This window comes from Aethina tumida, chromosome 4 (assembly GCF_024364675.1).
Source record: "Aethina tumida isolate Nest 87 chromosome 4, icAetTumi1.1, whole genome shotgun sequence".
NCBI classification, from domain to species: Eukaryota; Metazoa; Arthropoda; class Insecta; order Coleoptera; family Nitidulidae; genus Aethina; species Aethina tumida.
Window position 1 is genome coordinate 27,400,682 of NC_065438.1, and position 25,105 is coordinate 27,425,786.

Below are 25,105 nucleotides of genomic sequence, written 5' to 3' on the forward strand. Positions count from 1 at the left end.
TTTGACTTTTTAGAGTGTGCATTTGAGACTAACGAAAAGCTGCTGCAAGCCGAGATAAAGGAAATAAATTTACCTCTTTACCAGGAGTCAACTCTGGAACCCCCAAATTGTCCTCCACCTCCTCCCCCTGTGCCAGTTTATAACCAAATCAATATAACCATACCTTATCAAAGTACATCCCCACATTTAGATTCGAAAGGATCGTCACCCAGATCTGATTATTCTTCATATTCATCTTCTAGTAGTAAAAATCCTAGTATGGAGACTGCAAGGGAAAAGATTTTGTCGGAAATTAAAAATATTACTCCAAAGCTAAAAAAAGTAACCGTATCTGATACACAAAGTCCAAAATTAAACTATTTTAGAGATACGTCAGATATATCAACGAAAACTATGACTACAACCACTGAAACTGTAACAAATTATAATAACAATACCTACACACCGCAAAAACCATCAGAAGGCACTTATAAAGTAAAAACTGAATTTACGATTCCTATAAATAATTATTCAAGCAATGAAGACAAAAAAGTTAATAATCAAACCAACCTTCCTGACAACTTAACCTATTCCAACAAACCCAACGATAACCAAATTTCCACGCATAGATTTAACACTTCAGCTACAGAAGATGTAAATGATTACAAAGCTACTGGCAATTTGCCTGATGTGCCTATTTGTTGTCAATGTAACACAGAAATTACAAGGTAAGTAACTAACATTTTGAAATTTTTAATTTTTTCTAAAAAAGCAATAGCCAGTTTTCATAATTACATCTTAGAAACCATGTTTATAATTTTCATGAAATTATAGGGGTCCATTTATTACCGCTCTTGGAAAGATTTGGTGCCCTGAACACTTCATCTGCGCGACCCCATCCTGCAGACGTCCATTGCAGGACATTGGTTTCGTAGAAGAAAGAGGTCAATTGTACTGCGAGTACTGTTTCGAACAGTACTTGGCTCCACCATGCTCCAAATGTAACGGAAAAATCAAAGGGGTGCGTATATTAAATAAAATCGTCTTTATTTCTTTATTGAACTATTTAATATCTTCATGTAGGACTGCTTGAAAGCTATTGGAAAGAATTTCCATCCAGAATGCTTTAATTGCGCTTACTGTGGAAAGCTGTTTGGCAACTCGCCATTCTTTTTGGAAGACGGTAGCCCATACTGTGAAGCTGGTAAGTCGAGAACAGTTTGTTTATATATTAGAAAGTTTAATAATATTGTTTTACAGATTGGAACGAATTGTTCACTACTAAATGTTTTGCTTGCGGCTTCCCAGTTGAAGCTGGCGACCGTTGGGTAGAAGCTCTCAACAACAACTATCATAGCCAATGTTTCAATTGCACTGTAAGTTATTTTATTGTGAATGTATATAATAAAATTATTAATTATAATATAATTTCAGATGTGCAAAAAGAACTTGGAAGGACAGAGCTTCTTTGCCAAAGGAGGACGTCCATTCTGCAAAAATCACGCACGTTAAAAATAAACGTTTTATGCTTACGTATGTTACCAAATTTTGCTTTAATCCACATTTATTTGTCACAGGAACAACAAAAGGTTTTTGTAATGTTAATCATGATTATAATTAAATTTAATTAATTTATTTTTATGTTTTAAATTAAATTAGTAATATTTATTCTTATTTATTAAGTAAATATAGCGAATATGCCAAATATCTATAATGTAATATACAAAATCTGATAAAAGGATGTTTTGTAGGCCTAGTCTTCTCTTAAATTGTTGTTTTAAATTTTAAGAATATTGTAGATATGTTATATAATTTTTAATTTAAATTTTCTGTATTATTTGTGCCATTTTGAATTATTAGATGGATTGTTCGCTACCATATGTTTTATGAATATTTATTTTAATTGTATATAATTCAGATTTTTATTTCTTCCTAATCATGTTACCTAATCCTATAAGATTGCATAATATAAACTTTTTAAGCAGTAGCCATTTAATAAATTTATCAAATTTAATAAGAAATCATTAAAATTTAGTATAGATAAACTTTATTTGATGTCAATAAGATATAAACAAGGCAGTGTCAGCATTACTGGAATATTTGCATAAAACGTCTGAAGAACACAGTTCGAAATAAAATTAGAACTCGAAAGCTGAAGTCATTTGGCTCAAGATGGCAGTTAAATTTTAACATAGCTTTGAAATTTAAATGTCCTAAACGGGTGGCATCCATATATCTCCTGTGATATTCACGCTTTGCTGAAGAAATTCATTAAGCTGACTCTCGGACGCTGATGCATGTTTTTTGGCAAGTTCTTTAGCTGTCTTGGTAAACTTAACAACCTAAAAATATGAAAAACTTTACTTGAATTCATTAAAATAGTAAATCCATGCTCTTTACCTCGTTAACCATGAGCTTAACGTTCCCATTTGACTCTGTTTTCACTACTTTCTCTATATTAAACGGCCACAATCTTATCCATCCTCCTTCACGTGCATTGGGATAATTCCAGTTCCTTCCATTACCCCAAGGCTTATAAGGTGAAGATTTCTTTATATCATCATCAATCTGTAAAATATAGTAAATAATGATGATATAATAGTTGCTAACTAAATACTTGCCGTTCTGCCATAAACTTGAGAACAAGTTTTACCATCCAAGTGAACACGAGGTAAGTTTACTGACTCTGAAACCCATTAAAATGTTAACTCTTCAGTACTAAGTACCTATTTCTCACCCTTCTGCATACAAATCCCTTTCTTATTATTGCTTGCTGATGAATTTTTTACTCTTGTTCTTACGGCGGAGTTAGATCTGGCACTTGCTTGCCTCGAGGACATTTTCCTGTGTTTTTTCCTCCATCTGCCTGCAGCGTTTATTACAGATACTGTGTTGGCCATTGAGAGCTTTTCTGTTTCACTAGAATTTTTAACTTGTTTATTTGTAACTTAAATGTTTTATATCAATTTACTTTCGATTCTCATCAGTTTCATCTAGCCAAATGTTAAAAACTGACAAGCCTGTATTATAAAGGGGAAGACCAAGTAAATCGAACATATCATGTAACATGGGTTTCTTAACCATTCTATCTGCATCACAGTCGTTGCTTAATGCTGGACTTAAATTAACCTACAGAGTAAAGTATTTAACTTGTGTTGAATAATAGGAAATGTGTATACCTCTAAGAGCCATGGTCTTAACGAACTGTCGATCAAAACATCAAAACCGAAGAATTCAAAACAGTTAATTGATTCGGGAATTTGACTAACGTGACTTAATACTGTTAAAATAACTAATGAAGTAATTCGCTGCCATAACAACCAGTCATTTATACCAGCTTGTTGGAAATATCTTCGCAACTGTCGAAGAGTCCATTTACAACCTGAAATACATACATATATAATGATATTAAAGTCAAGATAATGCTATTTTTGGTTCTCCAAGACCACCAAAATATGAAGAAATTGCAATACGTACAATTCTACTTAAATAACTTAATGAATAAAAAATGGGATCGATAAAGTGTTGCTAGCTGAGTTTAACTAGATATTTCTCATTACTAGTTCGCCCACTCTAATAGAGTTGCAAGATTATAATTTGAATAATGGGTTTACTGATACAATAATTTGTTAATTAAAAATTACTTACCAGAACCCACACGTTCCTTTAACTCGCTATATCCTGGCCCAAGTTTATTGATTGAACAATTAGTTAGATGTCTAAATGGATTTCTAAGATCGTTGAGACTAAATTTATCAGTTCCGAATCTGGCGAGACCTTCCCTGTACATGAATATTGTTAGGGGATGGTATGATGGAATACATACATACAAACGGAGATCAAACTTGTATCCACCAATCAAAAGAGGTTTTTCTATGTACCTCTGAACAATTGTGTTCGTATCATAATTCAATTCGCTTAATTTCTGCAAACAATGACTTAGATATTTTTAATCAAAGCAACTTCCAAACTTACTCGAAAGAGGAATATGCCTCTTCCTTGACTTTGAGCTACAGGTTTGCAAATCCAAATAGGTTTTTCTTCTGCAAATGAATGACGAGATTCATCTTTAGCACTTAGCACTCTTCCTTTACTGCATTCAGCCGCTAATTTTGTATACTCCAAAGGTAAGTTAAATCCGTTGGGACTAGAAATTTGCTTGTTCAACTTGTTATTTAGAAATAGATACATTAAAAGTTTTACCTAAAATCATAAATGGATCCATACACTTTCCTCATACACCGAAGATATCTTACAAGGTTATCTTTTCGGCAAATTAAAGATCCTTTGGGAATATGGTTTATGTACTTCAAAAGAATAATTGCATAATAACATTAATATTTATATTGATACTAGCAAAAGTTTACCTGCCATGCATACAAGTTTTTATGGTGGCTTACAGGAAATCCAGAAGTACGCCACCATAAATTCCAGTTGTCGCAAATGTCCTGATTGTATTCCTTCCACCCCCTCTCCAAACAAACCTGAAATAATAGTCCCAACAATAAGTTAAAACAACTGCAATTCTTTAAATAAAAAAGCGAAGTCATAAATCGACATTCTGAATAAATTATGTTTACCCTGAGACATGACCTTAATATTAGGTTATTTATAATTTCTTTAATTCCCATTTGTATAACAGTTCATTATCATGCAATCTTTGTTGTAGAAAAGTTACAGCTTTTCATATCAACCGCAATAATATTTATGTCGCTAATAAGCATCGTCAAGAGAAATGCACATTTATTGCACAATTCAAGCCAAACTATGGAAACTTTGCGAATTCCAGTTAATTTTATGGCGGCAGGTGGATGTTTGTCCTTTAGAATTAACCTTTCTGTTCTATGCGTACCAATGCAGTTTGAATTAATTTAATATTTTGTCGCATTTGCACAACTCGCTATTTATAGATGTTACGATGTATTTAAATTAGAACAAATTTAAAGTTTTCTTCGACTATTACATGTTTAAATGAAGTGCGGAAAATAATTTGCTAAGCAATAATTGAAGCTAATCTTGTTCAGACTTAATTTATGGGGGTTTTTGTTCATTCACTTTAAGTATGGAACATTCACATTACATTGACAAACACGCGACTACTGAAATGAATGAAAAAGCTAATCCAAGACAATTGATGGTCAACAACAATTTCTTGTCAATAACATATATGTATGCCTACAATATTATTACATTACTTTGGTAATAGTTTTAAGTCTTTGAAGAATGTAGTAAACCAAACTTAGATGTTTCTTAAACCTATACTATTTATTTGTTATAACCATTTTGTATTACATATTTTAGGCAATAGAGCAAACTAGAAATTTAGAAGAGATAAAGTAAAAAACTATTGTTATTATTTTGAAACCTTCAGATTACATTGACAAACATGCAACTAGAAAAATGAATGAAAAAGCTGATCCAAGTCAATCTTCCGATGGTGGAAAAAAGTTTTATCTCCTGGGATTCTCATGTCTTTTGTAATGGTGTTAAACAAATTCGCTAGTTAGTAGTTTTTCCGCTAATCGTTTTTTGATTAGGTCTTTTTATTGGATACTTGATCTGGAAAAAGTATGGAATATTATTTTATTTGCGGTTAGTTGTACTTAAATTCTTCACATTTTGTGTTGGTTTCAATGTAGTAAAGCCTAAACATGTTTACTTCATTTTAGAAAAAGAGTAATTGAACTATCTGAGAGTAGTGGAACGCAATGTGATGGGGTAAAAATATTAAATATTGCTCAGAGTGTTGTCTCGAAGATTTTGTGCCGCACTCAACGTGGTGTTGAAAATCGATGCAAGTCAGGTCGTCCACGAAAATCCACTCCCAAGATAGACAAATTTATAAAAAGGCTCTTTCGCAAAAATCCTCTCAATATATGAAGCAAATCTCGGAGGAAATTTCGACATTAGTAACAGAACAGAAATTGCAAAATCCCATTTGTCATAGACTCAGGAAAAATGAAACACTATACTTTGGAGTGACGAAAGTAAATTTAACCTTTTTGGGTCGGATGGTAAAACATTTCTGAGACGGCCAGTGGGCAATAGTATCATTTTAAATACCAAATTCATACTGTTAAACATGGTAACGGAATAGTTCCTTTGTCGATCCAAATTTGGAATCTTGATTTAAGTAAAGTGTAAAAATGAATCGTTTTCAATACAAGAACATGCTGGAAAACCTTTTTTCCATTTACTGAAGAAGAGATACCACGTCGTTGGATATTTCAATAAGAGAACGATTTCAAACTCAACTGTGTTTAAGTGGCCGTCTTAGTTTCCCTATCTAAACCCTATTGAGCACCTTTGAGAAGTATTAGACAGTCGCATCTGAACAAAAATCATCAAAAGCAATCAAGAACTTCTTCAAACCATACAAGGGCAGTGCCAACAAGTTCCTGTTGACCCAAGAAAAGAAAAGTAAAAACCTGTGAATATAATGATCATAGGATGATGAGGGAAAACATTACATAAAAACAGGTATATAATTATTCCATACCTTTTTCCACTACTTTATGCCTTCTTCGTTTTCCTTTGAAGCTTGTAGCAAACCAAAATTGAAGATTTCTTGAACGTAGACTATTTATTTGCATAATAAATTTTCTATACTGTGAGTGCGTGAAAATAGGCTGAGCTCAGCCAAAGTGAGTAAAAAACTATTTGTTATTGTTTTGAAATGGTGCACCTGTGACATCAAAGAAGTTAGATAAATGCAGAGTTTATAAAAATCAGTCATGCAAACAGTAAGAAGTACTCATAAATAACCCTGTATTTAAAATCGCACGCGACGTCTTCAATCTGCCCTTGGCCCGTGGACTGTCAACTATTTTACGTCATGGTATTTCCACTTCAGGATTTTTCCCTCAAAATTGTGTCACAAACTTACTACAATTCGAAGCGGCACGAAAGTGTAGCTGAACTTTTCTATCTTCTCAATGGAATCAGAATGGCGCTCGAAATTGGCCGAGGACATTAGAACATCGCTTTTTTACATTAAAAGACACAAATATTTCAATTTATTCTTAATATTTAAGTAAACTAATATTTTCTACCCTTTATAATGTGACAATTAAAAGTTATTTTGAGTTTAAAAATGGATGTGAAATTGTAAGTCCCACTCCAAGCAATGTCAGTTAATTAAAATATAATACACTAATGGAAGCTAACGTTAATTTGCGTGACATCAAATGGATTTTATGTTCCCAAATTTTATCGTTTTAACTATAAACAGTCATTTAATGTAAATTGGATAATGTTTCATTAGGAATACGTCAGAATTAAATTAACCAAAAATAGACAAAGTTTAAGAATATATTAAACAAAATAATTTATTTTGGTCCTATTCCAAGTCCGTAAAAATAATTATTTTATGAGGATATTTTATAGCTATAATTTTTTTCATCTAACGTGGAATTTAATTTGTAGTCCCTGTTTGATTCCATGTCTTCTTGTAAATAAAATTATTATGTCATAAATTGGTTAATGATTATAAATACAATATATTAACGTAATTTTGCATCAGTAAACAAAGAAATTCTTTAAAATAATCTAACAGATACAATGCTACTTATCTGACTCATAAAATTCTATTTATACTGAAGTGTTACTTGGCAATAAATTCAGTTTATGAACGGCCAAAACTACATTTAATTTTATTTTTTATTAGAGTGAACAATAAGGTAATATATTAAAAATATACAAAATGTATTATAATTTTTAATAAAAAGTATTACAATCTTTTTATTGTTTTATTGAATATTTTAAATATTAATTATTAATTTCTACTAAAATACTGCATAAAAATGATTAACTAATATAATAATTTATCAGAAAAATGTAACTAAAAGATACTTTAAAAAAGTAAAAATAAAACGTAAACGTTTTTAACTTGAGTGATATTTTTGAATGACGAAATTCCTATTTCCGGATTTCTTCTGCATTGTGTAGACATTTCCTAGGATACAAACAAAAGACACCTTCCAAATAGATCATTGTCCCCTATTGACATGCCGAGGCTTATACATTTTTCAACCGGCTGCGTGATATGCCCAAATTCAGCCAAACAAATTTAAAAAATGAAGTGCCAGTTATTGATTAGTTTCATCGTCGTATATAAAAAATCTTGAGCAGATAAAAGACAATAAGTTTAATTAAATGGTATTGTTTAGAGAGTATTTTATACATTGGTTCAGTTAAAAATTTACTCAAGCTTGAAAGCTGCTTTTAGCTGGATTAAGGCCAACCTTTATCTATGAGTTATTGGTTCGCGACTTGACTGGAGATTAAACTACATGCTCACTTGAAGTAGAAGCTGCGGTCCAGTTCCATTTTCATTTATCCTGAATATGAATGGTCCATTTCCGAAACACTCCTCAAACATGCTTTCAAATTATACAGTTGAAACTGTAACAACCAAATATTATACATAGTACAAGCCAGACATTTACACATAAAATTAAGAAGCTGTACTTTGAAATTATGTTTACTCATTACAATTATTAATAATAAACTACATTATTTACTAATTATCAGTTTTAGTTCATTTTTTCATTTATTTAATTTGTAAAAATACATTTTAATTAATTTTATAATGAATTTATAAGATTAAGCTACTTTGTAACAAATTTTGTTGTATCTAAGAAACTTCCTACTATCTTTAAAAAAACTACCATCCTAACTACCTAAGAATCAAGTATGAAATAAATTTGTAAGTACAACAATTAAATTAAAATAATGTATAACAAAAAATAAACTAAAGCTGTAAAATTATTTAACACAAAATATTTAACTACTAATTATATTTTCTTCGGAATTATTATTATAGTTATATCTTCCATTAATTTTTAAATTATTATATAAATAATAATGGTAAACTATGTTACAAGAATATGGAATAAAATTAATGAAAATATAATAATATATTAATTAATAAAAAATAAACATTAAAAATCTCATATAAATGATCATTTTAATGTAATATTTTTTAATAATTAATGTACGTACGTAATGTTTATGAAAATTAATTTTGAAGTGCAGATGTTCTTACTAAATATTCAGTTATTATTACGGTACGTACACCTCATTTTAAGGAATAGGTAAATCCTAAATTTCTCCAATTTAAAGAGCTGGAAGATTATAATTATAAATTAAAAAATGAAATACATCAATAATTTTTAGATTTTATAAATTTTTCCCCAAAAGCCAAACATTTCTCCCACCGTTAATGTAAAAAACGATTACTGAAAACTTTCTACACATACTTTATTTTATAATTTAGGAAACAATGTCCTATTTTCTATTCTAATATTTAATTAAGGTAATGATCTCTTTATAGAAAATTTATCTGTGTTATTTCTACAATTGGAAGAAAACAAGAATGATAAGCCACAGGATAATTTTTCACAAAATTTGATGTATACAACATACCACACATTTGAGTGTTACCAAAAACTTTTGAATAATAAATTTAATAAAAATTAAGGAATATTTATTGAAAGCAATACAGAAAAGCTAAAACATTTTATATCTAGGTTTTGCCTAATTATTTTTATAATTTAATAAATAAACTAAAATGGCAAAATAAGAGGCTCATATAGCAGAATTCTTTTCATTTCAGTTTTTTCAGTTCTTTTTTATTATTTGCCATAAGATTGACATATGTATTAACAACATTTTATATAGAAAATAGAGACTAAATTTAAATTTGTAATTACATTTTTAAAGAATGACTATTAATTGTTACTATTAATACTATTACTATCTTTTAGGTTTTCCAAAATAATAATATTAAATATTTTAGTTGTTCTAAATTTAATTGAGTTAATTCGGCGTCTTCGAGTTGATTTTTGACTATTATAATAGTTGTATAATTTCAGTCGAAAACTCTCTTGAAACATCGATATTTTAAAATCATTCATCATCATCAAAAAATTATGTATAATATAATAAATGTATGTGTATTTTTTAAAATTTGTTTACATATTTTATGTAATTAAATTTAATTTAATAAAATTTGTGAAATTTTTATTGAAAGTAACGGTGAAAATATGAAACAAAAATAAAATTTTGTCACCTTATTCGAAACTTTTTACAATGCTTTACATTAAAAAGTAAATGTTGAAAATTTGGTAGGACAAGAATGGAATTTTATGAATTAACAAATCTCTCTTCAATATATATGCAATATAACAATGTACGCCATTACTAATAAACATCTATTGTTCGTTCATTTTACTATTATACTTTGGGATGATATTTTTTAGCTTGCCTCCAATCAATAGTGGTGTATTATGCTCTCTGTTAAAATATGGTGGCGTTATTATTCCCGTTCAAATATTTTACCAATTATATTATGAGAATTATATATAATATTTTCTGATAACTTGAAGTCTTGACAACTGGAATTTTTTTCTAGCAAATCATGGTTCGAGTTAATGAAGTTTGACTGTAATACCATAATTTATTTGAATTTTGAAGAACTAAGTACGTACTTCAACCTGTTTGTAAAATAATATTGAATGCCAAGAATTTTCTCCAAGAAAAGCTTTACACATTTTCTAACTCATCATGTAAATGCTTTTACTAGAGAAGTAATAGTCTTCCATCAAGACATTCATAAAGATTATTGGAAAAATTATACAAGAAACTTCTTATTAAGCGGTAGATTTATTTTTTCCCTGTATTTATATTTATTTCCTTCCTTTACTTTATTTGGTAAGTGTGCAATCAAATTGTATCCTTGGTAAGTATAAGATTTTAAAAGAATTATTATTATTTGTTTTTCTTTGTAACTTAATATTTCTTTTACTTTTAGGTAAAATGTATAGTGAAGTTTATTCTCAATTATATTATATACATTTATTACGATGTTCATAATGTGGTAATACTTGTAACTATCGTTTTCAGTATATTGAAAACAAATCTTACGAATAATTTGTTTTCCTTTATGACTTTATTACATTATTTTAATGTGTAAAAAATACAGTTTCTATTAACTTATTTTCCTTACAAAATTACAGAAATGTGCAGCTCGAACTCGTTCCTAAAGTGATTATTTTTGTGCTTTTGATTTTTATCAACAACCGAGTGAAACGAATGAAGGGTTGTTGATAGCGACGAACCTGGTACGACGACAACATCCGTTGCTAATTACAACTGATCATATTAATGTTAATATATTTGTGTTATTGAAATAGTATTATATTTGAATATATATATATATATATATATATATATATATATATATATATATATATATATTCAAATTTAAAAAAGGAAATATTTAAATAGAAAAATATAGAATAGAAATTCGTCTAACTAAACTATAATCATAAAACCGGAAACATGATGTGGGGGATTGGGGAGAAGATCAACAAATTAATAGAACTAAATTTATATTTTTATTATTTGCAATTTCTAGAAACGAAAAACAATTCTAATTAACTACTTTTCTTAAAATACACTTTAATTCGTAAATTATTATTTACCTGCACAGATAACAGTAGTTGTGAGCACGCTACAACCTAAATGATCGCAAATCCATAAGAATAGTGGGAGAACCTGAACATAACACGCTGTGAGACCGCTGTGAACTGAGACCCTACTGGCACTGATTCGCAGGATCACGACGCCAACAGGAATAAAAAGGATAAGCAGCGGCAGGGCAATGACGACAAAGCTCGGGCAGCCAGTGACACGGTGACGTTGCACTACCATTCATGACTACTTTCTGACACGGGTATGCCAGCTACCGTACACAAAATACAAGCAATCCAATTATGACTTTAAATTGAGGAACTATTTTTAATTAATAAATTAATTTGTATACAGGTGTTATGGTTTGTTAAATTATTTATATCAATAGGCTTATTTATTTTATATTCTTTAATATAAGTAAATATATTTTATGTTATTTCAACAACAGTCTTAATTTCATAGAATTAGGTGTTTAAAAACTAAAATGAGTAATAAAAACCACATTGTTAATTCAATATAACAAAGTAAGTATGCTAATTACTTAAATTCCAGTTCGATATATGTATAATCATTTAGACATTTATATCAAAAATACTATATTTTAATATTTAAAATATTTGGATGATCTTAACTTAAGTCAATTAATTTTAAACGACATATCATTTAACTTTCCAAACCATTTGTCTATTTCCTATCATGAAAATGACAAAAGATAATATTAAAACAACACACATTAGAGATATTAAAAACGTCTATAAAGCATTTTCAGGCTTTTGGTAATTTAGTTGTTCGGGAGGCCGTTTATTTATAGAAATTTGATACTTTTAACTAAACTAAAAGTGGAGAGACGAATATGAATTGATTAAACTGAATTATGTCAATAACTGTTCCATATATAACTTCTACTATTTTATTTATAGTAATATGTTCACAATGGCTAGACAAACTTATTCAATATTAGATGCACGCGAAATACGAAATTGTATAATAGTTTGTCTAGAAACACAAAATTTCAATACAATTTATCTAATTTATTTCATATTTAATAATTCAGAAAATATATAATTATTCAGGAATAATAAAAACAATTGTAATATCTTATTAAGTTTAATAATTTGAATGATTTCAAAAATCAAGTTTTAAAAAATATAAATTATATATACACTTCACGTACAACCTGTACTGTCTTTGATATACTCAAAATTAGTGAACGAATAATTTCTTGATCCAAGGTTCTCCAAGTTTTGAGAGTGATAGTTTCGAGTGTAAGAGTAGTAGTTTTAGGAGCCTAGGACGTCAGATTTTAGGGGTAAATTATGCCTATTTTATTTTTATCTTACGGAAATTAAAAAAAAAACATTATTATATACATAGAGAAAACGAGTTTCGAAAAATAAACATCAATAACAATATTTTATTACTATGCAATGTACTGAAACTCCAATTAATACACTGCAAAATATACTTTTGTGATTATGAATTTTTAAATTATTTCAATAGCATTTTAATATTAAAATTTAGTAATTTTTATTCAAGTAAGTAAGTTAAATATTACTATATTTTTTCCTTCGTGTACTTGAATATTATAATTAACACACTATAGGCGGGTAGCAAAACAGTCCAAACTAAGTTGTTGAATGATAACAAAAAATAAGAGATAATTCTTTCAGTTCCGTATGTAAATCAACAGAGTAAAATTATCTTACCCTGCTTTTAAAGTAAGTACATTCAAAAAGGTAAAAATTTCCCGGCCCGCTAATAATCAACATTTCTCGAGACGGGTATTTTTACTTGACCCGCTTATAGAGTGTTAATATTAATAACATTTTACATACTATCCTAATGATTTAGAACCTAACTTAGATGTGAAATGTGTACACTTTCAATACCAACTTTCTTATGAAAGAATCTGCGTATTTGGAGCACATTTATCAAAACACGGGTATAGCACTTGGTTCTATGTACTCCGGCGTCAAATTGTTCGGGTGTGAGAAGCTTTTCTTGCTTAAAGCAGATGAAAACCTATCTACGATCTAAAACTTTCATAACTTAATCGATTTGATTGTCATCAACCAGATTATTAACAGATACTTAATTTAATAGGGATATTGTTGGTATTGTTTTTAAACTGTAAGTGCAATAAAAAAGGCAAACTTTGTCCCATCTTATAAGTAGTACATGATTGAGCTTTTCTTAGTCAGAAATATACCTAAAGCTTCTTCACTACAATCTCCACTGGATTGTGGGTTGTAAAAATAATCTAGGAATTGACACAACGATACCCTCGTTCTTAATTATACTAAAAAGCTGATGTAATGAAAACGATAGAGAACATATTTTGAAATTTCATTGACAAAAAATTGTAATTAATATGATTGTGAACTAGGGTATCGAAATCAGCTTTCAATAAGAACGCAAAATTTGTATAGCCTACTGGCGCTAAATGTATAAATCCGCCACCGGTTCTACATGTGCTCAATTGGATTTAAACCTGGTGAAGGCAGGGGCCCCTGCGTAATATCATAATTTTCCGAGCTCCGAATATATGTCTTGCAAGGTGAAGTCGGGCATTATCGTTTGCAAAATGAAGTCTAGTCCAAATTTTTGAGCAAATGGAATAATAATTTATTAACGTTACAGAACCATCTTCAATAACAACAGTTGGAACCTAGCTTTGCTCATGATATCTCTCACCATGTTCACGTCACGTTTAAATACGACTATCCGAAGGATACCTAGACACATCTGTGAACAAAGAATTATGCTATTTGACTGGAGTCCTTTGGCAGTAACCGTTGGCCTATGCTCTGCGGGCAATCCAATGCTCGCTATTTAACAGAGGGAGCTTTATGTAATATTCATCTGATGACAGACAGTGGTTCCAATGCCTGCACGAATCCTGAATATAGAGAATGTGCGATTTCGTATTGAAGAAATAATCCATGACCATTTTCATTTTGTAAGACATTAAACATTTGAGCTATTGTTGCCTCTCAGAATGCTAAAATTGTAAATCTTCATAAAAGTAGCTATGCAAAGATAAATTAAGAATTATCCGAATAAAATGAGATCAAATCATCAAAATCCATTTTTCGAAAATAAAAATTTTACAAATAATTGAATACTAACCGACTAAAGCTGTAAATATTCGAATATTATTGTCAAAAAAACACATTGAAAATATTTTTAAATCCATTTAATTTAGAAAATTTAAATAAATATGTATTATGAATAAATGTACAACGAATTCACTCAAAAGAACATTTTCAAGTTAGAAAAAAATATGTAATATAGTTTTTTGATATTAATAATGATGATGATAATTTCTTGAATATAATGCATATAATAATTAGATTATATTAATAATAATAGTATAAATAGTTTAAGTTAAGTTTTCCATTATAATTATAATGTAAAGAATTTCTGTATTTTGTTCCGCAGTTTTAATTCTATTTCTGTTCAACAAGACAATATACAGTAAGATATGAAATTAGATCTGTATTAAATATGTGACATAATCAGGATTAAACTGTTAAGTTGCAATACCAGTTATGCCAGTAACCAGTACACATTACAAAGTACATAACTGTAAATATAAAAATACTTAGTCTAAATTAAGTGTATAATTTAAATAAAAAATAGATAATTTTATTACATAAGAAAATGAGTTATAAACTTATTTAAACTGATATTACTAATTTTAAATAGACTATTTGTTCTTAATATAAATTTAAGTACAAATAATAAAAAATAATATTGAACACCTAGAAAATAAAAAAAATATAATTAAAATTAACAAATTTGTGTTATACATTTAATAAATAATACATTATATAGAATATTATATAAAACAATTGGAATCCTAAATATGAAATAATAATACAAAAGAATTTTGTCATAATTGTTTATTCCTCCCCTGCAGGCATTGCATCTTCCAATCTTCGAATAAATTTAACTCTAATCTCTGTATTTTGATCTCCCTTCAATTGATCCTAAAATAATAATTTTGTAAAAAAATTCAACCAAATAAATATTTGACATACTTGAACAATCCAACTTTGTACATCTAACTGAACCATTTCTAAAGCACCTCTAATTACCCCACATATTAAATTGCAATACTTCAAGCCCTTCAAGTCATCAGGTATTTCAACTAAATCTGTTAATGGATTAGAGTCTAAAATGAATGAAAATTCATCACCAGCAGCACTCCAGTTTGCAACATTTGGTTGTACCCCTAAATACATTTTAAATGCTGTCTGTATTTTATCTGCTGTATCTTTTAAATCTAAACACCTTCCTGTGTTTGTTTTCGCAAGGAAATCCTCTATTAACCTAATCCCCATATTGTATCCCAGTCTCTCAAGTTGTTTGCTAACATCATCTGTGTTTTCTAAATCTTTTACCATTTGTGCCACCAAGGCCCCATAAGTTAATGTAACTAATTCGGAATTCTAAAAAACATTAGTTACATAGGTTATGACGATATTTATTATTTTCACACAAGAAGAGAATGATACATACAACTTTTTTTGTATCAAATTTAGTTGATGCCCTAGACATATTTGCTGATGTTTTTAAGTTTAGTAATTTTCAATTAATTATTCCATAAACAAATCTTTACAAAATATTTGACGTTTTATTATTCGGTGCACAAGTCAAAGCTCGCATTAAACAACTAAATGGGAATATTGGTGTAAAAACAAATTATTTATATGCAGTATGAATTTGTTCAAGGTACGTTGTACGTTTAACATTGATTATTTATACATGAAATTAACTGAATTATTTAATTTAATGACTTTTAGATAAATTTTATATCAACTTGTACAAAGGAATTTACGTTGGTGTAAAACTGGCTTACAACGTCACTTATGTAGGTTATGTCGTTAAAGTGATCACAATCCAGTTCAAAAGCAAATAACAGTCCAATTGTGACAATAAAAATGAGTAATGTGAGGATATTAGTGTAAAATTAATTGTGCTTCCCTAAAAATATGGCCGAGAATAAATCAGTTTTAGAATGGACTACACAAGAGACAGCGTTAATGTTATTAAAGGAAGATTTTAGTGAAAATTCAGTGCATTTTTTGTGTCACGAAAATAAATTGAATGGAAAATGTTTGCTAGTACTAAACGACCAAGACTTCACCACAGAACCCCTAGTTAAATTGCCTTTAAGGGACAGAAAATATTTGTACATCTATTGTAAAACATTGCAGAATAAAAACCAAAACATCCTCACTGACTTGGGACTGTTAGAATCACCTCACATGAGTCTTTATTCAGGACATCACAGTTTCAAACAAGATAGTGAATATTGTGAGTCTGAACGAATATCACCACCAATTTCAGAAGATGGAAGATCACAAAAGCTGCCTCCAGAAAAATTAAAAGCCTTTCTTAGTTTTTTGTATGTTGTTTTTGTTACATGGATTACAGCCTTTGTTATGGTTATTGTGCATGATAGAGTACCTGATATGAAAAAGTATCCACCATTGCCAGATATATTTTTAGATAATGTGCCCCATATTCCGTGGGCTTTCGACATGTGTGAAGTTACTGGAACAGTTTTATTCACTATTTGGTTAATAGTCTTGCTGTTCCATAAGCATAGGTAAGTAAAAGTTCACTTCATTAATTTATTGTAAATAGGAAATGATAGATTTTTAAATGTTCTGAATAATATGTCACTTCATTATAATAATCTGGCAAGACTATTAAATTAAGGAGAATTAATTTTTAAATAACAGTTTGTGCTTGTGCCAAATGTATAGTTAAACCTCCATCTAAATTGTCATTTATTTTTACCTGTTTAATTATAAATATAAAATATTTTATAATTTATAAATAAATTATAAATATCAGTGACATATTTCACAAGTTTATGCGAATTTTCTCCACGAATTATTTTTAAATTAATAAAATTAAAATGTAAAATCTAAATAATTGATCAATTATAGTCACAGAATAAATATACTTTGATGCAAGGTGCTCTGATAATTTTGTTTAAATTCCATATTAATATCAGAATTTAGCAGCTGTGAAATGATTTTGCAAAAAATATTTGAATTATTATTTGAATTTTATTATTACAATTACAAAAATGATTAATTATTATTTGTAAAAAGTAATAAAGTAATAGTGTTCAAAGGTTAGTTTATCTCCCATTGTTCCAAAAATGTATCACAATGTCTACATGTACAAAAGTAAAATTATCTTTAGCAAGGCCATAGATCAATAATGATGTAATTGTATAAATATGTTTGCATTAAGAGATTCATTATTGAACTTACAAATATTATTAGAGAAGTTGGCCTATTGTATATCAAATCAGCATGAGCAACTTTATTAATTATATTTTATGGGCACAAATCGATGTTACAAACATACAAATTCAATCATTTTTATGATTTAGTTCTAAAATGTATGACACTATTATAATAGTATGAAAATATTAAAAATTCAAATGTATCTAATTCAAATTTCATTTATTTCGAAAAAATATAATTTGGTGTATATAATAAAATTGATAAATGAAATAAATTGAAATTGCATTGTAAAGTTATTAGATTTTTTTAATAAAAATATAATTCATATGTCAGAACAACGATATGGGCAAATGATAAATAGCATTCATTTTATTTTACTGTGTTTCTATTGCTGTACATATTCCAAATAAAGAATTTGGTGGCTTGAGAAATAGTACACATTACTATTTATTATTAATTGAGATATTAAATGATCTTAAATAAAATAAATGCACACGGTAACTGATCACAAAAATATCATATATTTCATAAATATATATTTATGCCAAGAAAAGAAAATCCAAACGTTTCCTCCACTTCGCTTCTAAATTTTTATAGTGTATGTAAGGTCCAAACTTATGTAGAAGATGACGAATATATTATCTAATTCTATTCTGTTGAACTTGTATTCAATATATTGTAATATATTTTTGTGCAAATCTTAATCTTGTTCGAATATTCTTTTATAATAACGATGGATTCTTTACTGAAGTTCATACATGCTTGTTAATACAGTCGACCTCCGATAGCTTTTCTAGACAGACATTGTATTACTCAATTATATTTTTAAATGAGTACGTTGTTTAATATTTTTCAATGACGTTGAAAATCATTTTTCGGTAAAATAATAATTGATAAATTGAAAATGAAATGAAATAAATTGAATTGAAAATTTTCAAATTTTTTTAATAAAAATTATAACCCTTACGTCAGAATAACAATATGGGCAAATAATAAGTGACATTAATATTATTTTCTTATGTATTTATTGCTGTACACATCTTTTAACCAAACCTCAACCTTTATAATTTTGAACAACTTTGAATGCATGATTCGGATTATTATCTATGTAACTGGTAAATTATCGTTTGGTAAATGGTTCTATTATATGCATGAAATGGGTCATAATTTTCTGTATGTTAGGAACCTCAGACGTTTCTGCTAGTGTTATTCAAAATTTTCATAGTGTATTTATAAATTATAAACTTATTTGGAAGATGAAGAATAATCATCTAATCCTATTCCATTGAACTTAAATTAATCACTCCATAGTCTTCTTTGCCAAAATTAATATATTGTTCTGCAAATTTTAGTCTTATTCGAATATTGCTTGATACCAATGGTTTCCTTACTGAAATACATCCTTGCCTGTTCATTCAGTCAACGTTTGATTGTTCTACTAGATTGACTGACATTTGTTAATAACATTGTAAATCATTCCTCGCGAGCATTTTAAACTTTTATTGATATCAGCAATATTTGGACATAGATTTTTTATATTAATTAATATTTTCTTTTTCTCTAGGGTACAGTGTTTCTTTCTTCACACTTCAATAAAATAATATAAATCCTAATTAAGAATAAATTCTTTCTAGTAAGAGTGTTGTTAAGTAGTATCACCAAACAAAATATATTTGAATATGATCTTTCTAAGGTCACACCAGACCAATATGAATATTGATATATGTTTTATATATATACTAATTAGATAAATTTTGAATTAAATCATTTTATGTCATATCTTGCAAATTGTTTAATATTAAATTTTGTATTATTTTTCTGATCATCACTGTATAGAGAAAGTGCTACTTTAAATTAAGGGCTATTCGAAGTTTCCCTTTTCCGAAGGGTACATTGTTTGTTACTTCACATTTCAATAAAATAATATAAATCCTAAGAATAAATTCTTACTCTTAAGAGTATTGAAAAATAGTGTCACTAAACGAAAAATATTTGAATATACTCTTTCTCAGGCCACTCTAGACCAATATGTACGTTTAAAATAATATATTTGTCGTTTTTCAGATGTGACAAAAAAATGAAAAAAAACCTATAGAATATATGTTTTATACATATGCTAATTGGACAAATTTTTAATTAAATCATTTTATGAAATATCTTCCAAATTCTTTAATATTAAATTTTGTGTTATTTCACTGAACATCACTGTATAGAGAAAGTGCTTCTTTAAATTAAAGGCTATTTGAAGTTTCTGAGAAGTGATGGATATCATATAAACTATAACTAGTTTCTAAATACATATAAGTCGAAGTGATACATATAATTTACATTTATTATATGTGTTAATTTCTAAATTTTTACACTTGCTTATCAATTAATTAATAAACAGATTTAATCATATGCATATTTATTCCACAATGAATTTTTGTTAATCAAATTAAAACCTTTATCTTAGAATACAATAGATATGAAGATACATATTTTAATATATATGTGATAATAAATCTTCCGTACACGTGCAGAGTTTGTTTGCACTCAATTCAGTAAATATCCGAAATCGAAATCGTTTCATGTTAAATGTTTTTGTTACCCTAAAGCTGTCGATACTTATCAATATTGTTATTGACTCATAATCTCTAACGCGAAGTAATAAACATGCTTTATGAAATTATTACACATTAAATATTTATGTTATTAATTCTGATATGGAAAAATGCTATCTAAATTCGTCAAATGAAATTAAATATGATAAACCCAAAAATACCTTATGCACAATGCGATTTGCACATTCTTAGATAAAGTTAATCAAAACAAAATAGAATTAAGAAACATCAATTACCGCTTTTTGAAACATTATTAACATTTATTGTATTTAATAATTTATTTAAGTGTGAAATGTAATATTTATTTTAAAACAATGAATAAATTATAAAGTAAAATAAATTAACAGAAATTGTAATCAAAAGTATTGCTCTATCTCCAAACATAAATATTATTAATACAGTCCTGGTTAAAGGTTTGGAAACTCTAGTATATAATTGTTTAAAATAGCAAATAATCAATAATTATAAAAAATAATATTGAAATAAATGCTCTGTGTATTAATCATGGCAAAGCGGAAACAAAACCCAATGGTCTTACGAAAGCAAATTGTAGACTTTAGAAATGAGGCTATGTCGTATAATCGAATTTCTGAAATTTTGCACATCACTAAAGGGATCATATCCAAAATTGTGAATATTTGTGGATCTGTTTCAAATTGTCCCAGAACAGGCAGACCTCGCAGTACGGATATAATTCTTCATTGGCCCATAAATCGTATATCCCAGATTAACAGCCAGTGATATTCGTCTAGAATTACTGCAGGGTAAAAAAAAGAAAGGACAGTTTTGTAAGAGAGTATCTTTCGTGGTCCAATTAAAAGTGGGGACTGGTGTTTAGCGATGAAAGTAAATTTAATTCATTCGGAAATGATAGCAAGGGGTCTGTAAGCAAATGGTTCCATAAAAAATACTAATTATCTACAGTTAAACACTGAGGAGGCAATGTTATAGTGTTGCGTTTGCCCGTTGGTCCATGTTATCGAAAAATGGTTTGATTTGTTTATGGAAACATATTAAAGGACCACATGCTACGTTTCGCAGACGATAATTTGCCACTAAAATGGTTGTTTCAACAGGACAACGATCCCAATAATGCTTCCAAGTGGATAAAATACTGGTTTGAACAAGAAAAAGTATAGGTTTTGTCTTGTCCTCCCCAATCACGGGATTTAAACGATACAGAACATGTTTGGCATTAATTAGAAAGGAATATACGGCAGCACACAATAAAAAAATGAAATTGAGCCACTGAAAATGCTTCAAATATAATGGTAAAAAATACCTTCAGAATTTATCAGAAAATTGGTCGACTCCATGATCAAAAGATGTGCAGCATTCAACAAGCTGATAGTTATGCAACAAAATATTAATACTTCTATTTGTTTTTGGTTTATTATTCAAATATTGAATTATTTAATAAGGTTTCCAAACTTATGTCCAAATAAAAAAGTTTAATTTTGAATAAAATTCTATTTTACTTTATAATATCTATATTACAATATAATATTTTTATAAATCCCTTATACATGTGATAGAACAGTCATTTTACTTAAATCATTCATTGTTTATTAACTATTCGAATATTAAACAATTCAGTTTTAGGGTTTCCAAACTTTTGTTCATAAATGTTCATGTACATATTATAATACATTATATATGAAATTATTAATCTACTCATTTCTAACTATTTTATTTCTAATAAAAAACTGCAGTGTATTATATATTTAATATAAAGGTTGAGGCTTTCGTGACCATTGTTTCCATATGTATAGTTGTTCGGGTTTATTGGTCGACGTTTGTGGGAATTATTTCCTAATCTTTCACTAGCATGAGTGGCTAGCATCTTCAGAGGTCTGATTTGGTTCAAGCCAGCTCGTGCTACAGAAACGTTAAGAAATAATTCCAACAAACGTCGATCAATAAACTCGAACAACTATAGATATGGATATATATTTAATAAACTGAATTCTGAAATATAATAGTTTAATGAAAAGTTCTTACTTTATTTTAATGGAATGATACAATACCATTACAGAAAATTATTGGTAACATAGATCGTTTCATGTATATAGATGTCATGGGATATGTTATAAAACCATTTACTAACGATAATTTATCAGTTACATGAATTTTTTATGTATGATAATGCGTCCAAGGTAGTTCAAAATTGGCTAAAAGACAATCATGTTGAAGTTCTACATTGGCCAGAACAAAGTCCAAATCTAAATCCAATTAAAAATTTATGGAACATCATAAAGTCTCAATCAGAACACCAAAAACCATCAAATTGGATGAATTATGGTTATTAATTGAAGTCATGGAATTTAATTTCAAAGAACCGTTGGCGATGTCTCGTTGAATTTACAATATGTCTCATTTAATTAGAGTTTAATTAGTTTAAGTAGTAATGTACGCTATTTATTTAGTCATCTGTGTATACATATATTTTTACATATAGTTTAGGGAGTTATTGACTAAACTATCTCATCTACAGCAAAGAAAATTAATAACAACTCCAAAAAACAGGAAATTTTAATGATATACTAACAATTTTTAAGACTGTCTTATTACATTTATTTTCATTCGTAGGTTCATATTGATGCGGCGGTTCTTCGCCTTGTCAGGCACTGTGTTCCTCTTGCGCTGCGTCACAATGCTGATCACGTCGCTCAGCGTACCCGGCGCCCATTTACAGTGCGAACCCCGCAACCATCCCTCGTCCATGGGCGGCCTCTTCGGCGATCTGCGCACCAAAATCTCACAGGCTTACGTCATATGGAGAGGCGCCGGCATGTCCATACAAGGCGTACGCACCTGCGGCGACTACATGTTCAGCGGTCACACCGTCGCACTGACCATGCTCAATTTCTTTATTACCGAATGTAAGTCAACTACTAAATATCTCATCAATAAATTAATAAATTGTTCATTTATAGATACACCAAGTTATATATATTATCTGCATACGCTCTCCTGGATGATGAACATGTTCGGTATTTTCTTCATCCTCGCAGCGCACGAACATTACTCCATCGATGTGTTCGTCGCGTTCTACATCACGAGCAGACTGTTTTTGTACTATCATACGTTATCGAACAATCAGGCCCTCATGGCACGCGATACCACCAGGACGAAAGTGTGGTTTCCTTTGTACTCGTACTTCGAGGCCGGCGTCGAGGGAATCGTGCCAAACGAATACGACGGCCCGAAAGACATAGTTTCTAATTTGTTCGAGTTCGCTAAGCAATTGGTGTCGAATATCAGAGAATTGCATACGATACTCGCTGCCAAAAGCACATCGGCCACGTCACAAATGATGGAATCCGTAAGTAAAACGCAGCTGTTGGAGCACAACAAGAATAAATAACGACTACCTATTTCCCTCTTGACTTAGGTAATGTGTAAATTGTGTCCATCTACAACAATTTTATTTTGATGTTGGCATTAAGGGGTAACAAAATAAATGGGTATATTTATCTTCCATTCACGAAATCTTTAAAAATTTAAATTGTGTTTAAACCCGTGCATATAAACAAAATAAAGTGGTTGTTATTTTTAGGATAATCCTGAATGATTCCATGTAATTTTATTGTCTTCCGGAGCCATTCATTTAAAGTGACAATCTTTATTTTTTAGTAAATATGTTCATTAAAAAGATATTTATACGAATATATTTTCTTTTTGTATGTGGTCCATTGTAATATGCTCAATAACTTATTTGAAAATGGTCTATTAAGTTAATAAAAATATATTTGTTATTTAGTTTAAGTAGAATTTTAACTTTCCATTTTAAAAACTTCCATTTTCCGACAAATTTTAAATAACTTCCTATAATTATCTATATTATTTTTTACAAATGAGGCATAGTCTGATTTACAAAATTATCCTCATTAAATTATACCTTATATTATACCTATTTATTTTCCATATAATCTAAATTAAAAGATGTGATAAATATTGTATTTATACTTTTGTTGACAATGTTATTATTTATTTAATATTTTAAATATTATTTAGTTTTTCAAAATGGGTTTTTTTAGTTTTCATCAACCTGCATGTATTATTAGTTAATTCTAGCAGAGCAAACGCGTTTTAAGTTGCTTATTATTTAGAGAAATGAAGTTAAAACAAAATGGTAAAATTGGATAGGGAAAAGATATATAAACTGTTAACGTTTAATAATATCCAAAGAAAAATGTATAGCTGTATACCATTGATTATTATTAATATTTATAAATAAATTACATTGTTTATTGGTACAAAACACCCTTCCTCATAATAAAGACAAAAAATTAAGTATGTTGTACATTGACTGTTTCACAATATATGAATAAAAATTAATATAAAAATGTTTTTTTATGTATTTACTCATGTAACAAATGATACCAAATATTTAGTATTGTTGTTTAATTTAAGTTTGTTATTTAATAAATATTTTTATACTTTGAATTGTTTTATTTGTTGTGCTATACATGTTTAATGTTCAATTTGCTTCATTACTGATAATTCATGAGCTAGACAAATATAACTGAAATGAGTCAAATGTTCATAAACCAAAAGCTGCCAATTTATATTGTTAATAATGTCATAGAAATTATTTAATACATGATTTTTTAAATAGGTGACATTATATATTCATATGCATCCTTTAAGTAATTTTTTAGGTATCGGTTATCTTCTGATATCAAATAATGCTGGCATTGAAAATTTGAGAATATGAATAGAAATCTATAGGAAAATATAAATAGTTCATAAAATACATAGTTAATAGACAAT

The 25,105-nt window shown here is 28.6% G+C and overlaps 4 protein-coding genes across 7 annotated transcripts in view; 2 read left to right on the plus strand and 2 right to left on the minus strand.

The window, feature by feature from the left end:
• LOC109596427 (PDZ and LIM domain protein Zasp) overlaps positions 1–1,892 on the plus strand; it is a 46,475-nt gene extending 44,583 nt beyond the window's left edge. For 2 of the 4 annotated variants that reach the window (XM_020011969.2, XM_049965934.1), the window contains 5 exons: positions 14–707; positions 814–1,000; positions 1,063–1,183; positions 1,240–1,355; positions 1,414–1,892. In XM_020011969.2, coding sequence (XP_019867528.1) covers positions 14–707; positions 814–1,000; positions 1,063–1,183; positions 1,240–1,355; positions 1,414–1,491 — 1,196 coding nt within the window. In that variant the 3' untranslated portion in view covers positions 1,492–1,892. The remainder of the gene's footprint in view (positions 1–13; positions 708–813; positions 1,001–1,062; positions 1,184–1,239; positions 1,356–1,413) is intronic. The other 2 variants (XM_049965935.1, XM_049965933.1) reach the window with 1 other exon arrangement.
• A 117-nt stretch (positions 1,893–2,009) lies between these two features.
• Positions 2,010–11,549, minus strand: LOC109596431 (probable tubulin polyglutamylase TTLL2). Its single transcript, XM_020011972.2, has 12 exons — positions 11,466–11,549; positions 8,279–8,382; positions 4,347–4,463; positions 4,183–4,286; positions 3,955–4,126; positions 3,628–3,904; positions 3,159–3,361; positions 2,951–3,108; positions 2,717–2,898; positions 2,601–2,665; positions 2,380–2,547; positions 2,010–2,321 (listed from the first exon to the last, which is right to left on the minus strand). The coding sequence occupies exons 2-12, from the start codon at positions 8,357–8,359 to the stop codon at positions 2,193–2,195; spliced, it is 1,656 nt and encodes a 551-aa protein (XP_019867531.1). The 5' UTR covers positions 8,360–8,382; positions 11,466–11,549; the 3' UTR covers positions 2,010–2,192.
• A 3,670-nt stretch (positions 11,550–15,219) lies between these two features.
• LOC109596430 (trafficking protein particle complex subunit 3) lies at positions 15,220–16,118 on the minus strand. The gene is made up of 3 exons (XM_020011971.2): positions 15,979–16,118; positions 15,498–15,908; positions 15,220–15,446 (listed from the first exon to the last, which is right to left on the minus strand). Exons 1-3 carry the CDS (start codon positions 16,015–16,017, stop codon positions 15,360–15,362), a joined length of 537 nt encoding a protein of 178 aa, XP_019867530.1. The 5' UTR covers positions 16,018–16,118; the 3' UTR covers positions 15,220–15,359.
• LOC109596428 (ceramide phosphoethanolamine synthase) lies at positions 16,110–24,778 on the plus strand. The gene is made up of 5 exons (XM_020011970.2): positions 16,110–16,191; positions 16,263–17,071; positions 22,919–23,211; positions 23,266–23,654; positions 23,724–24,778. Exons 2-5 carry the CDS (start codon positions 16,452–16,454, stop codon positions 23,763–23,765), a joined length of 1,344 nt encoding a protein of 447 aa, XP_019867529.1. The 5' UTR covers positions 16,110–16,191; positions 16,263–16,451; the 3' UTR covers positions 23,766–24,778.
• Positions 24,779–25,105: the final 327 nt, after the last annotated feature.

What these genes read in the sequence shown, in the direction of transcription:
- LOC109596431 (XM_020011972.2), bottom strand. Translation starts at nt 8,359, where the DNA reads ATGTTTGAGGAGTGTTTCGGAAATGGACCATTCATATTCAGGATAAAT. An exon ending in CTCAAGTTTATGGCAGAACG is followed by an intron (nt 2,548 to 2,600) that starts GCAAGTATTTAG and finishes TATATTTTACAG; the next exon opens with ATTGATGATGATATAAAGAA. An exon ending in TTAAGCTCATGGTTAACGAG is followed by an intron (nt 2,322 to 2,379) that starts GTAAAGAGCATG and finishes TCATATTTTTAG; the next exon opens with GTTGTTAAGTTTACCAAGAC.
- LOC109596430 (XM_020011971.2), bottom strand. Translation starts at nt 16,017, where the DNA reads ATGTCTAGGGCATCAACTAAATTTGATACAAAAAAAGTT. An exon ending in AATTTGATACAAAAAAAGTT is followed by an intron (nt 15,909 to 15,978) that starts GTATGTATCATT and finishes AATGTTTTTTAG; the next exon opens with AATTCCGAATTAGTTACATT. An exon ending in TACAAAGTTGGATTGTTCAA is followed by an intron (nt 15,447 to 15,497) that starts GTATGTCAAATA and finishes TTATTATTTTAG; the next exon opens with GATCAATTGAAGGGAGATCA.
- LOC109596428 (XM_020011970.2), top strand. Translation starts at nt 16,452, where the DNA reads ATGGCCGAGAATAAATCAGTTTTAGAATGGACTACACAAGAGACAGCG. An exon ending in TTGCTGTTCCATAAGCATAG is followed by an intron (nt 17,072 to 22,918) that starts GTAAGTAAAAGT and finishes TTTCATTCGTAG; the next exon opens with GTTCATATTGATGCGGCGGT. An exon ending in CGTCACAAATGATGGAATCC is followed by an intron (nt 23,655 to 23,723) that starts GTAAGTAAAACG and finishes CTCTTGACTTAG; the next exon opens with GTAATGTGTAAATTGTGTCC.